General features: G+C 43.1%; 1 protein-coding gene across 1 annotated transcript; it reads right to left on the reverse strand.

Moving 5' to 3' along the window:
• Positions 1-542: 542 nt before the first annotated feature.
• LOC124146155 lies at positions 543-9,607 on the reverse strand. The gene is made up of 7 exons (XM_046516304.2): positions 9,466-9,607; positions 6,219-6,303; positions 5,954-5,977; positions 2,111-2,227; positions 1,740-1,856; positions 1,498-1,617; positions 543-637 (listed from the first exon to the last, which is right to left on the reverse strand). Exons 2-7 carry the CDS (start codon positions 6,292-6,294, stop codon positions 627-629), a joined length of 465 nt encoding a protein of 154 aa, XP_046372260.1. The 5' UTR covers positions 6,295-6,303; positions 9,466-9,607; the 3' UTR covers positions 543-626.
• Between the last annotated feature and the right edge of the window lie 1,670 nt (positions 9,608-11,277).

Below are 11,277 nucleotides of genomic sequence, written 5' to 3' on the forward strand. Positions count from 1 at the left end.
TGTAATTCATTATATACGTTGTTCATGTTAAGAATATGTACAACATATATACAGCAAATGGACTGGGCCAAGACATAGTTCGTTATATACGTCAGTTCGTTATAAGCATGTTCGTTTTAAACGTAGTTTACTGTATTGACAACAATTCGGACGATATCAAATAGATGAAACTTGAAATTGATTTTTTTCTTTGCCAGAAGAGGAAATAGCTACAAACAGTGACGGAAAGGTTCGGGTTAGATGAACACTCGAGTCTGTGCAAGACCGAGGCCACGCAGACAAAAACACACACAACACCACATAAAGAAAAGAGGAGGTGAGGTGAAATGAGCCTTAGCGTCGCTTTCAAGATTGCACTTATAAAGCGACGTACGAGCCGATCATTCCTTAGTTTATTCCCTTAATGCCGGGTAACAATAAGTACCATCTTTTAATGCCTTTCGGTATGACGCGGCCGGGGTTCAAAATCCCCGACTTTTCGCTCTCTGGGCGGACGCTCAACCATTAGACCACGGGGGCGATTCATAAAGAACAAGAATAAATTGAGAGTTCTAGTACATAAGTTTATTGCTGTTATTCCAACAAACTGCCTTGGTTAATGACTGCACCTGCAGTCTGTGTGTGGCTTACTCACAATCTGGAAATATAACACAACACGATATACCCCTTGTGTAGGTAAGCGACCAGTGGTACATTCACTCAAAAGGCACCACTTACTCTCAAAGTCCATATAAAATATATGACAGTACACAATGTAACATATACACAGTGAAATACAGAAACCGATATCCATTATCTATAATTCTATACGTTTTACAGCTAATTTGTAATAGTTATTTGACAACCAATTCAACTGCTTCCTCTGTCAGACATCGTATGACGCCCCCAGCAGCATTTGGAGGAACACACACTGTTCCTTTTCATCAGACATTGGTGGTACCTTAGACATTTATCGTAATGAGGTCATTTGTTAATATTTTCAAGAAATAAGGAAAGGTTTGGGCTTCACCCTTTTTTCCAGGCGTGTACATGTTACAGTCAATGTGTAAAATGACTTTTCACTTAGGCTATTTACAAAACGCCAAAACATTTCTCTCATTTTACAATTATTTTTCCATTTGTTATATCATGATAACACATTCCAAACATTTTAATGCTCTATTTCATCATCCAGTGATTGAAAATGATAGGATTTTAGGAAAACGGGTCAATGTACACGTTATAAATTGTTTGGCTTCTAATCATAGCATAAGTAGTCCGCTGTGATGTTTTTAAGCCCTTTTGAACTTCTTAATAACTTTTAGTCAATCGGACGGGAAAATAAGTGTAAAATGACTTAAATATTTTGGCGTTTTGTAAATTGCCAAAGTGAAAATTTCAGTCGTTTGAAACATTGACTGATTTTACAAATTTAATACAATCTACAAAGTAGGAAAGCGAGAAATGAAAGACATTTGTGTCATTTCAGATCTACACAGAATTACCACGACGACTTACTGGAATTTACTTTCATGAAGCCGATGGTGTTTCCACTGAAAACACATCTGTGCTTACAGCCTTCAATGGTCATATTTGTGCCTTCTCCATAGCACGAGAGTGGGTCACCATGGGCACAGTCTGAAAATAGGGTCGATTTTGATAGAAGAAATGTAAACTGGCATACAAGACCATTGATCTAATTATTCGGAAATGACAATATTACTTCTGACATGTTTGATATGACGTGCATAAGAACGTACTATAAGTGCCTTTGAATATGAGAGATGAGTTGGAGAACGTGCAGGTCACATTTGTACAGGCGTTGAATGAATATACCTGGCCCACGTTCACGCAGTTTCCATTGGAGATGGCACATCCTTCAACAGAGATGTACAATGTAAAATGTCAGCAACTTAGTTCAAATAAACAACATGGATGAATTGTATACTGCATGTAAGCTCAAAGTGAATCAATATTACATAAGGCTTCAGTGATTTTACAGGTACAGTTTTGTATTTGCATTGAAAAGAGACAAGAAGCTGTGTATCACAGAATAATTGTCATATTTCGACATGTGATTATATGTACAAATACGAGATTAAAACAAGCTATACATTTCTATGTAACATACCCATGGTGCCGCGCAGCCAATAGACACTTGACTCCACAGTGCAAGTCAGCTTGGAGCAGGGGCTTAGTTCGTAGGTCTCATTCAGAGGCACACATCCACCCCCGGGCTTTGGGCAGGCTGCGGAGAAAAGTGGTAAAAACACTACATGTACAAAACAGTCAACGCATTTTACAGCGATCTATTAATACGAGGGCTGGTCAAAAAGTTCAAAGTCTGACTAACTTTTCACTCTTGGCCATAACAAAGTGAACTAGTCAAAGTAGTACATTGTTTGAGTAGTTTTTTTATGCAGGTGTATTTGGTCTGTTGAGGCCGTTCGTATATTGGTGACAGCCAGTTGAACGTGATGGGGGTCCAAATGGATACAGAAATGGACTGGAACGGGTACCGAGCAGTCTTCAAGTTTCTGAATTTAGAGAAAAGTACTCCCCAAGAAATTCATGACCGCATGTCACAAGCGTATGGGGACAAGTGCCCCAGCTATTCCACTGTTAAACGTTGGGCAGCTATGTTTAGGTCTGGGAGAACAAGCCTTGATGATGACCAAGGAGATAGAAAAAACTTATAATGTCAGATAGACGTATTACCATTGCTGAACTTGAGGAAGACACAGGTCTAAGCCGTGGAGCCATTGGAACTATTATTCATGAACATTTACTGATGAATAAGATATAAGCTCGTTGGGTGCCAAAGTTTCAAAATTTTTATCTTAAGGAAAAAAGAACTGACATTGCCAGAGAAGTTTCAGAGCTAATTGAGGACGATTTCGTCAAATTAAAAGAGAGATTAGGAACGGGTGATCCCGAGTCAAAACGTCAATCCATGGAATGGCACCATTCCACTTCCCTGGCACCAAGGAAATTCAAGTCTTCAAGATCAGTGAATAAGGTTATGGCCACTGTATTCTGGGATTAAAACGCTGTGATCCTTGTTAATTACTTAGAAAGTCAAAAGACGATTGCCGGTGCCTACTATGCTGATTTGCTTCATCGCCTGAGCGATTCTATCAAAGAAAAGCGTTGAGGAATACTGACTGCTGGAGTTCTACTACTTTATGACAATGCCTCTTAACTTGCAAAGGCTGTTGTACGACAATGTGGGTTCGAAGAGCTTCCTCATCCCTCATACTTGCCAGACCGGGCACTAAGTTATTTCCACCTGTTTCCTAACCTGAAAGAACACCTTCGTGGAAAGCGACAACAACGATAACCTCAAAGCTGCCGTGAATGGGTATTTCGGGTGGCTTCAGAAAACTTCCTCCTGACTGGAACTGAAAAACTTCACTATCGATATGAGAAGTGTATTGAAAAGCGGGGAGATTAGTTTGAAAAATCAAAATCAAACCACTTTCACGATTGTAAGTTTTGTTTGCTAGGCTTAGAATTTTTTGACCCGCCCTCGAACAAGGCGATTAGGAATACGCTTTTATTGCCATAAAATAGTTGCAATTATTCTATTTAAAATTCAGTTATTCCATTAATCTGTTTTTACTCTCACATTTTCGCGAACACCTAGTACCATCACTATTTAATAGTGATTAAACACACGTGCTTATGATATATTTAGAATCATACAATGGACTCCGCTTTTAAGAGAGATTTCTTGTGATGTAGAAATAGTTCTGACGCTACTATTTACAGTTACTCACTTCCACAGGCATGTATTACATTTACTCCTTGTCCTTTACTTACGGTTACTATAACACTGTAGTCAAGTACTAACCTTTAAAACTGTCTCAATATCCTGTACTTACATGAACTCATTGCCCAAGTCATTCATCGCCGCAGGAAACATTACTTACATTTATTCACTGCTTGGGTCCTGTACTTACAGCCACTCCTGTACTTACAGTCACTCGCTGCCCGCGTCCTGTAGTTACAGTCACTCACTGTCCGAGTCCTGTAGTTACAGTCACTCACTGCCCGAGTCCTGTAGTTACAGTCACTCACTGTCCGAGTCCTGTACTTACACTCACTCGCTGCCCGCGTCCTGTAGTTACAGTCACTCGCTGCCCGCGTCCTGTAGTAACAGTCACTCGCTGCCCGCGTCCTGTAGTTACAGTCACTCGCTGCCCGAGTCCTGTACTTACAGTCACTCGCTGCCCGAGCCCTGTACTTACAGTCACTCGCTGTCCAAGTCCTGTACTTACAGTCACTCACTGTCCGAGTCCTGTACTTACAGTCACTCGCTGCCCGCGTCCTGTAGTTACAGTCACTCGCTGCCCGGGTCCTGTAGTTACTGTCACTCGCTGTCCAAGTCCTGTAGTTACAGTCACTCACTGTCCGAGTCCTATACTTACAGTCACTCGCTGCCCGCGTCCTATACTTACAGTCACTCGCTGCCCGTGTCCTGTAGTTACAGTCACTCGCTGTCCAAGTCCTGTAGTTACAGTCACTCGCTGCCCGAGCCCTGTACTTACAGTCACTCGCTGTCCGTGTCCTGTACTTACAGTCACTCACTGCCCGAGCCCTGTACTTACAGTCAGCCGCTGCCCGAGCCCTGTACTTACAGTCACTCACTGCCCCAGTCCTGTAGTTACAGTCACTCACTGCCCCAGTCCTGTAGTTACAGTCACTCGCTGTCCGAATCCTGTATTTACAGTCACTCGCCAAACTTCTTTTGTACATACGAGACATGGTCTCCACTTTAGGGGATGATGCCCCTTCCTTTTCCACTGTAAAGAAGTGGGCTGCGGAATTCAAGCGTGGCAGAGAGAGCCTTGACGATGACCTGCGTCCAGGAAGGCCTTCAACATCAACCATTCTGGAAAACATTACCCGGGTGCATGACATGGTGATGGCTGATCGACGATTGACCACTCGACATTTTGCCAGTGTTGTGGGCATCTCTCATGAGAGGGTTGAGCACATTATCACCAACGAGTTGGGAATGACAAAAGTTTCTGCAAGATGGGTGCCAAAGCTCTTGACAGCGGATCAGAAACGTATCAGATTCCTGACGTCCCGTGACAATTTATGCCGTTTTGAAGCAGATCCCGATGATTTTTTGGCCCGTTTTGTAACCATGCATGAGACCTGGATTCATCACTTTCAACTAGAAACCAAAATTCAGTCTAAACAATGGAAGCATCCGGAATCACCAGCCCCCCAAAAAGCCAAGTCGGTTCCTTCTGCTGGAAAGGTGATGGCTTGTCTTTTGGGATTCAAAGGGTATTCTGCTGATTGACTATCTTGAAAAAGGCCAGACTATTAATGGAAGACTATCAACAGTTGCGTGAAGCTATCAAAGCTAAGCGACGGGGAATGCTCACTAAAGGAGTCCTGTTCCACCAAGGCAATGCTCCTGTTCACAAATCGGTGGTTGCCATGTCAGCGATCCATGATTGTGGCTTCGAACTCATAGACCATCCCCCTTATTCACCCGATTTGTCCCCGTCAGACTTCCACCTGTTTCCCAAAATGAAAAAGGAACTAGCCGGTCGCCATTTTCCTGGTAATGATTACGCCATTTCCGCCGTGAATGACTTTTTTAACCGGCATCCAGGCCTTGCAGTATCGCTGGCAAAAGTGTGTAAACCTGGAAAGGGACTACGTGGAGAAATAAATGAAAACCATCGACTTGGTACCGGTCTTTCACAGTTAGGGTTAGAACTTTTCAGCCAGCCCTCGTATATGAACTCTTGGTTCGTTTACTTACCTTTACCTATTGCCTAAGTCCTGTACTTACATTTACTCTCAGCCTTGGTCCTTTACTTACTGTCACTTTCTGTCCATATGTTTACTAATGGTTCGTGTAATTAATTTCACCTACTGCACACGATCTGTACTTACATATTCTTATTACTGCACTTACAGTTATTTACTGCCACATACGTATACTTACAGTGACTGGCTGCACATGCAGTGTCTGTATAAATAGAAAGGTTTAAAACATGTGACTCTTTGACATGAGATAACTATTAACGTCCAGTGTTATGTATTCTGCGACTACGATGAACTGATGGACGTTAACTGTGTTTAATAGTGAAGATGAACGATGGTTGAAGTTACACTGCCTATGATGCTTTGAATAGTAGAAATAAAAGAGTAAGTATTGAATATTTGTTTCGGCGAAAGGATAGTGAGTGAAAAAGTGGGTTGACACGCACCTCTCTTGATCACACTCGTGCCGACGAAAGCGAGACTCAAGGCGAGCGCGCACACTGCCTGGAGGCTCAAAGCCATAAATGGTTTCTGTTTCGAATGAAGAAAACATACATCAACATGGTCATGTCATGAAAAGTTACAGTAATCAGGTTAAAACTTCTACCCACGAAGTAATACAGTAATAATAGTGAGGTGAGGTGATATGGGGTTTAACGTCGAATTCAATATTATTGCACTTATATAGCGACGTGCATGCCCCTTGCCGAGCACCAGGCAGGGTAACAGCAGATAGCATTTTGTAACGTCTTTTGGTATGACGCAGCCATTGATCGAACCCCGGACTTTCCGTTCTCCGACCAGACGCTCTACATCTAGATCACGGAGGCGGTCAGTGTTTGTGCAATAAAGACTGTGCCATGTATACTCACACGCAAAAGAAACGGAAGTCGAGTAGGCAGTATACATGTTATTTATTTTCAACATTAAAGACAAGAAATACTAATAGGGCAAGATTGACAAAAAATTGACTAAAGACAGTTTAATGGATTAAAAGGCAGATGACATAGTTGTTTTTATTCAAATGATAAGGGCTTACAAAGTTTCGGGTCAATACCCAAAATGTCAGTCAATACCTGGTGTGACCACCAATAGCATTGATCACTGCCACACATCTCCTGTACATTGAGTGGATCAGACGATTTGTGAAGGCCCTAGGGATCCTCCTGCACACATCCAGAGAAGCTGTGCGTAGTTCATCGGCAGTTGTAGGGACTGGGCGCACATTGTGCAGACGCCTTTGAACCTCATCCCACAAGTGTTCGATGGGTTTCGGGGCTGAGGGCTGGCCACGGTAGAACACGGATGTTGTGTTGTTGCAGAAAGGCCATGGTAGCTCTGGCAACATGGGGACGAGCGTTGTCCTGCTTGAAAATGTGTTGTTGATGTTGTGCAAAAAATGGAACAACTTGGGGTCTGATCACTTGGCTGAGCAGTGACGCCGTGTCCCCGATCTTGACCAACATTCAGAAAGCACATGGGTCCAAGTCTCGCATTAAGTCCAATCCCTGCCCATATCATGAAGCTAGGTCCACCCCATTGATCCCTTTCCACAACGTTTCTGTCAGCGAAACGATCACCTCGACGCCGCCAAATTCTGACTCTTCCGTCTGCATGGGAGACACAAAAGCGACTTTCATCAGAGAAGATGACACGCCTCCACTCACGATGACGCCAATTGCGATGACCCTGTGCCCACTGAAGTCGTGCTTGTCGATGCCGTGGTTGGAGAACAGGACGACGTGCTAGTCGGCGACATCTGAGGTTGTTGGAACGGAGACGTCGGATCACAGTGTCCCGGCTAATGTGTTCCTATGGTCTGTCGAGCACTTTCACTTGCAGTTAGGAACGGATGTCGCTGGTGTTGACGGGTAATCTGCCGATCTTGTGTGGTGATCCGAGGGTGTGTGACCCTAGGACGACCGCTCCGGAGAAGGTCATCTGTGGTCTGTGTAGCATTGTATCGATGCAGGAGACGGTAAATTGTGGTTATGTTAACGTTGAAATGACGGGCAACATCCTGGGCAGACTCTCCAGCTTCCAAACGTCGGATAGCCTGGTTTCTCTGAATTTGAGTTAGGCGTGGCATTGTTGACCAAGGAGTGGTAGGTCCAAGAATCGGCCACAGTTTTATACCCACGACAGCTCGTGACAGTTCGTGCATTTTCGATTTCGCGAGAAATGGGTGCATGATACCCACATATTCATTGAAATGGTGCGTTTTGGCGATTCGTTTCTTATGTTGCGTTTTTACTCGGGGCTTCCCAAATACAACCAAAAATATTGATAACACCATCAGGCTTCACTACATGCTAAAACTCGTATCAATTTATGGTTCCGTGTTTGTTACCTACTTGCTTAAAACCACTTGCGTGTGAGTATACATAATCCCAATGACACATCCGCGTGTTTCTAATTGAATTCTGGTAGTAAATAGGGGGCGCCATGTGGCTCAATTCGCTATGCAGAGTTGTGTCCCCTGGGCACGCCAGAAACCTGTGGTCGTGGGTTCGATCCCGATTCGCCCTGATTATGTTTCTAGGTTTGTCAGCACCATACCCGACTCGTCGATTCCCCCAAAGTTGTAAACGTTGGAGATCTGCATCACTTCGGGTTTTCCTCCCACATTAAGCTGACACGCCGCGATAAAACTGGAATACTGTTCAAAGCGGCGTTAAACCTAACTCAGTCAGATTGCCTGAAGACGACCCCCCCTTTTGCTGTCATTCCCTGTACAGTTATGTAGCACGTGCGGTACGTATTTGCGCTGTTCCTCCAACTGTTGTGGCACCTTTCGTGCAAGATGCCAGTGAGTGAGTGCGTATGGTTTTACGCCGCTTTTAGTAATATTCCAGCAATATCACGGCGGGGGACACTAGAAATAGGCTTCACACATGTCGGGAATCGAACCCGGGCCTTCGGCGTGACGAGCAAACGTTTTGACCACTTGGCTACCCGAGATGTCAACTTGAACACATTACAACATAATAGTTTCTAAAACAACTTGAAATAAAAAAAACAAACAACAGATATTGTTTGATACAGGGTATTCGTTGTTGTGTACCGTATTCCCGATTTTGAGATATTTTGCAATTCATCGTTTCTCATTTGGAGCCAGACGGACTGTACATTATTATATCTTCTCCAGCACAAAAGCACCACGTGTATTACACGTGACTATTCAACGTGGCCAAGGTAAGATCACATGGCTCTGCACACTGTTGAACGGGAAAACACACAGGCGTTTATGAGGCATTTCGATGGATTCAAATGGACACATTCTAGGCTTGTATTCACCCTGGCGTACAACTTTTATTTATGTTAATTCATCAGGTTTTTTTATTATTCGATATCATAGACGATGTATGATATTTGAAATGTTTCATATTGACGAATGTTTCACTATTTCCCAGTTATTCGACTGGAACAAAATGACCTCATCCACTGCCAGCTAGCGTCACATCATCCCGACATGACGTTATGCGAGGTACGTCCACATTGTGACCTATGTGTAGATGGAGAGCGCTTCCGAAATGTCTACAACCATCACTGAAGAGTCTTCAACTGTGTACGTCTTATTGATTATTCAACGCGTGGGCATTTCAACTTATGAAAACTACGACTGACATCGTTGGATTATTTCACAATGGATTATTCATAAACATTATGACAAAACATATAAACAATACTTACGAAAGTGTGTCAATTGTGAATTCCCGGTGAAATATCGAAAGATGAGAAGAGGCACGCGTGTAACACACATAGGGCACTATACCATGACACATCACAATACAATACATTACAATACAATACAATGCATATTTCACGTCGTTGAAGGTCCATAAATTGTAACAGGTGTCGTCACCTACGTGGTAATACCTTAACAGATAGGCAGGATACACATCTGTGATAGCTCTAGATCCCGACTGGAATTTGAGGTTATTATCTTTGGCTGATTGATTCATAAGGAGAGACGATTGAAAAGAGGATCAGTAGGTTTATACTCATGAATACACCCTTGCATTAGTGAAACACATAATACATCAGTCAGTTCAGTCGGGCACGAGTGGCCCATTCAACCAAGGCCGCAATTCACTGTGCAGAATTGCGTCCCTGAGGTGTCGGCAGATGCTGACAATTCTAGGTTCCATAAACACATTCACCCTGGTTATGATAGTTGGTTTGTCAGCACCAGATTTGTTAGCAAACAGCAGTCACATTGCGGACTCTTCTCCACACAATAATGTGTTCGTAGTTTCACATAAGGGGTGTACGTCTGAGACTCGACTACTTCGTGCTGTCTTCCCACATTCAGCTGACACGGCATTATTAACCCGACTCACTCACTCACCATTCAGCTGACACGGCATCATTGACCCGACTCACTCACTCACCATTCAGCTGACACGGCATTATTGACCCGACTCACTCACTCACCATTCAGCTGACACGGCATCATTGACCCGACTCACTCACTCACCATTCAGCTGACACGGCATTATTGACCCGACTCACTCACTCACCATTCAGCTGACACGGCATTATTAACCCGACTCACTCACTCACCATTCAGCTGACACGGCATTATTAACCCGACTCACTCACTCACCATTCAGCTGACACGGCATTATTAACCTTCTTTTCGAAGTGGTGTTTAAACCCGACTCACTCACTCACCATTCATCTGTTCCCCCTTTGAGTATTACACGTTCCATGTACTTTCACAATCAATAGATTGCCTTTGTAATGATTACTTCATCGGCAAAAACGCCTTTTATGTATGGAATAACTACTTTGTGTACATTGACAATGAATAATTCTACACCCAGTCTTTGATCTTCAAATGGAATATTACACACTCTATGCTATAATTGGTAATGCTGTGGGACTTTGTATGTACAAACTCAGATTATAACAATTTCTTCTGTGCAGATAATACATCGAATATGCATCGAAGCAATGGATAAGGCTGGGTGTTTTATGGAGGTTCTACACTCCCTCCACTCAACAATTAGAGATTGAGTAGTTGTGATTGTTGTTGCTATATGGCGGCGGTAGTAAGCATTGGCTCACATTTTGTCTCACATATTTACTCACTTATTGCCTCACTCATTGTCTCACATTTTGCCTCACTCATTGTCTCACATATTGCCTCACTCATTGTCTCACATATTGCCTCACTCATTGTCTCACATATTGCCTCACTCATTGTCTCACATATTGTCTCACATTTTGCCTCACTCATTGTCTCACATATTGCCTCACTCATTGTCTCACATATTGTCTCACTTAGTGTCTCACTTAATGTCTCACATATTATCTCACTTATTGTCTCACATATTGCCTCACCCATTGTCTCACATATTGCCTCACTCATTGTCTCACATATTGTCTCACATATTGCCTCACTCATTGTCTCACATATTGTCTCACATATTGCCTCACTCATTGTCTCACATATTGTCTCACATTTTGCCTCACTCATTATCTCACTTATTGTCTCAC

Source organism: Haliotis rufescens, unplaced genomic scaffold, assembly GCF_023055435.1.
Source record: "Haliotis rufescens isolate VD_foot unplaced genomic scaffold, xgHalRufe1.0.p SCAF_2, whole genome shotgun sequence".
Taxonomy (NCBI): Eukaryota; Metazoa; Mollusca; class Gastropoda; order Lepetellida; family Haliotidae; genus Haliotis; species Haliotis rufescens.

Coding starts and splice junctions, on each gene's coding strand:
- LOC124146155 (XM_046516304.2), bottom strand. CDS start 6,294: ATGGCTTTGAGCCTCCAGGCAGTGTGCGCGCTCGCCTTGAGTCTCGCT. Junction 5,978..6,218: donor CACGAGTGTGATCAAGAGAG/GTGCGTGTCAAC, acceptor CTATTTATACAG/ACACTGCATGTGCAGCCAGT. Junction 2,228..5,953: donor TGCATGTGCAGCCAGTCACT/GTAAGTATACGT, acceptor TTTTCTCCGCAG/CCTGCCCAAAGCCCGGGGGT.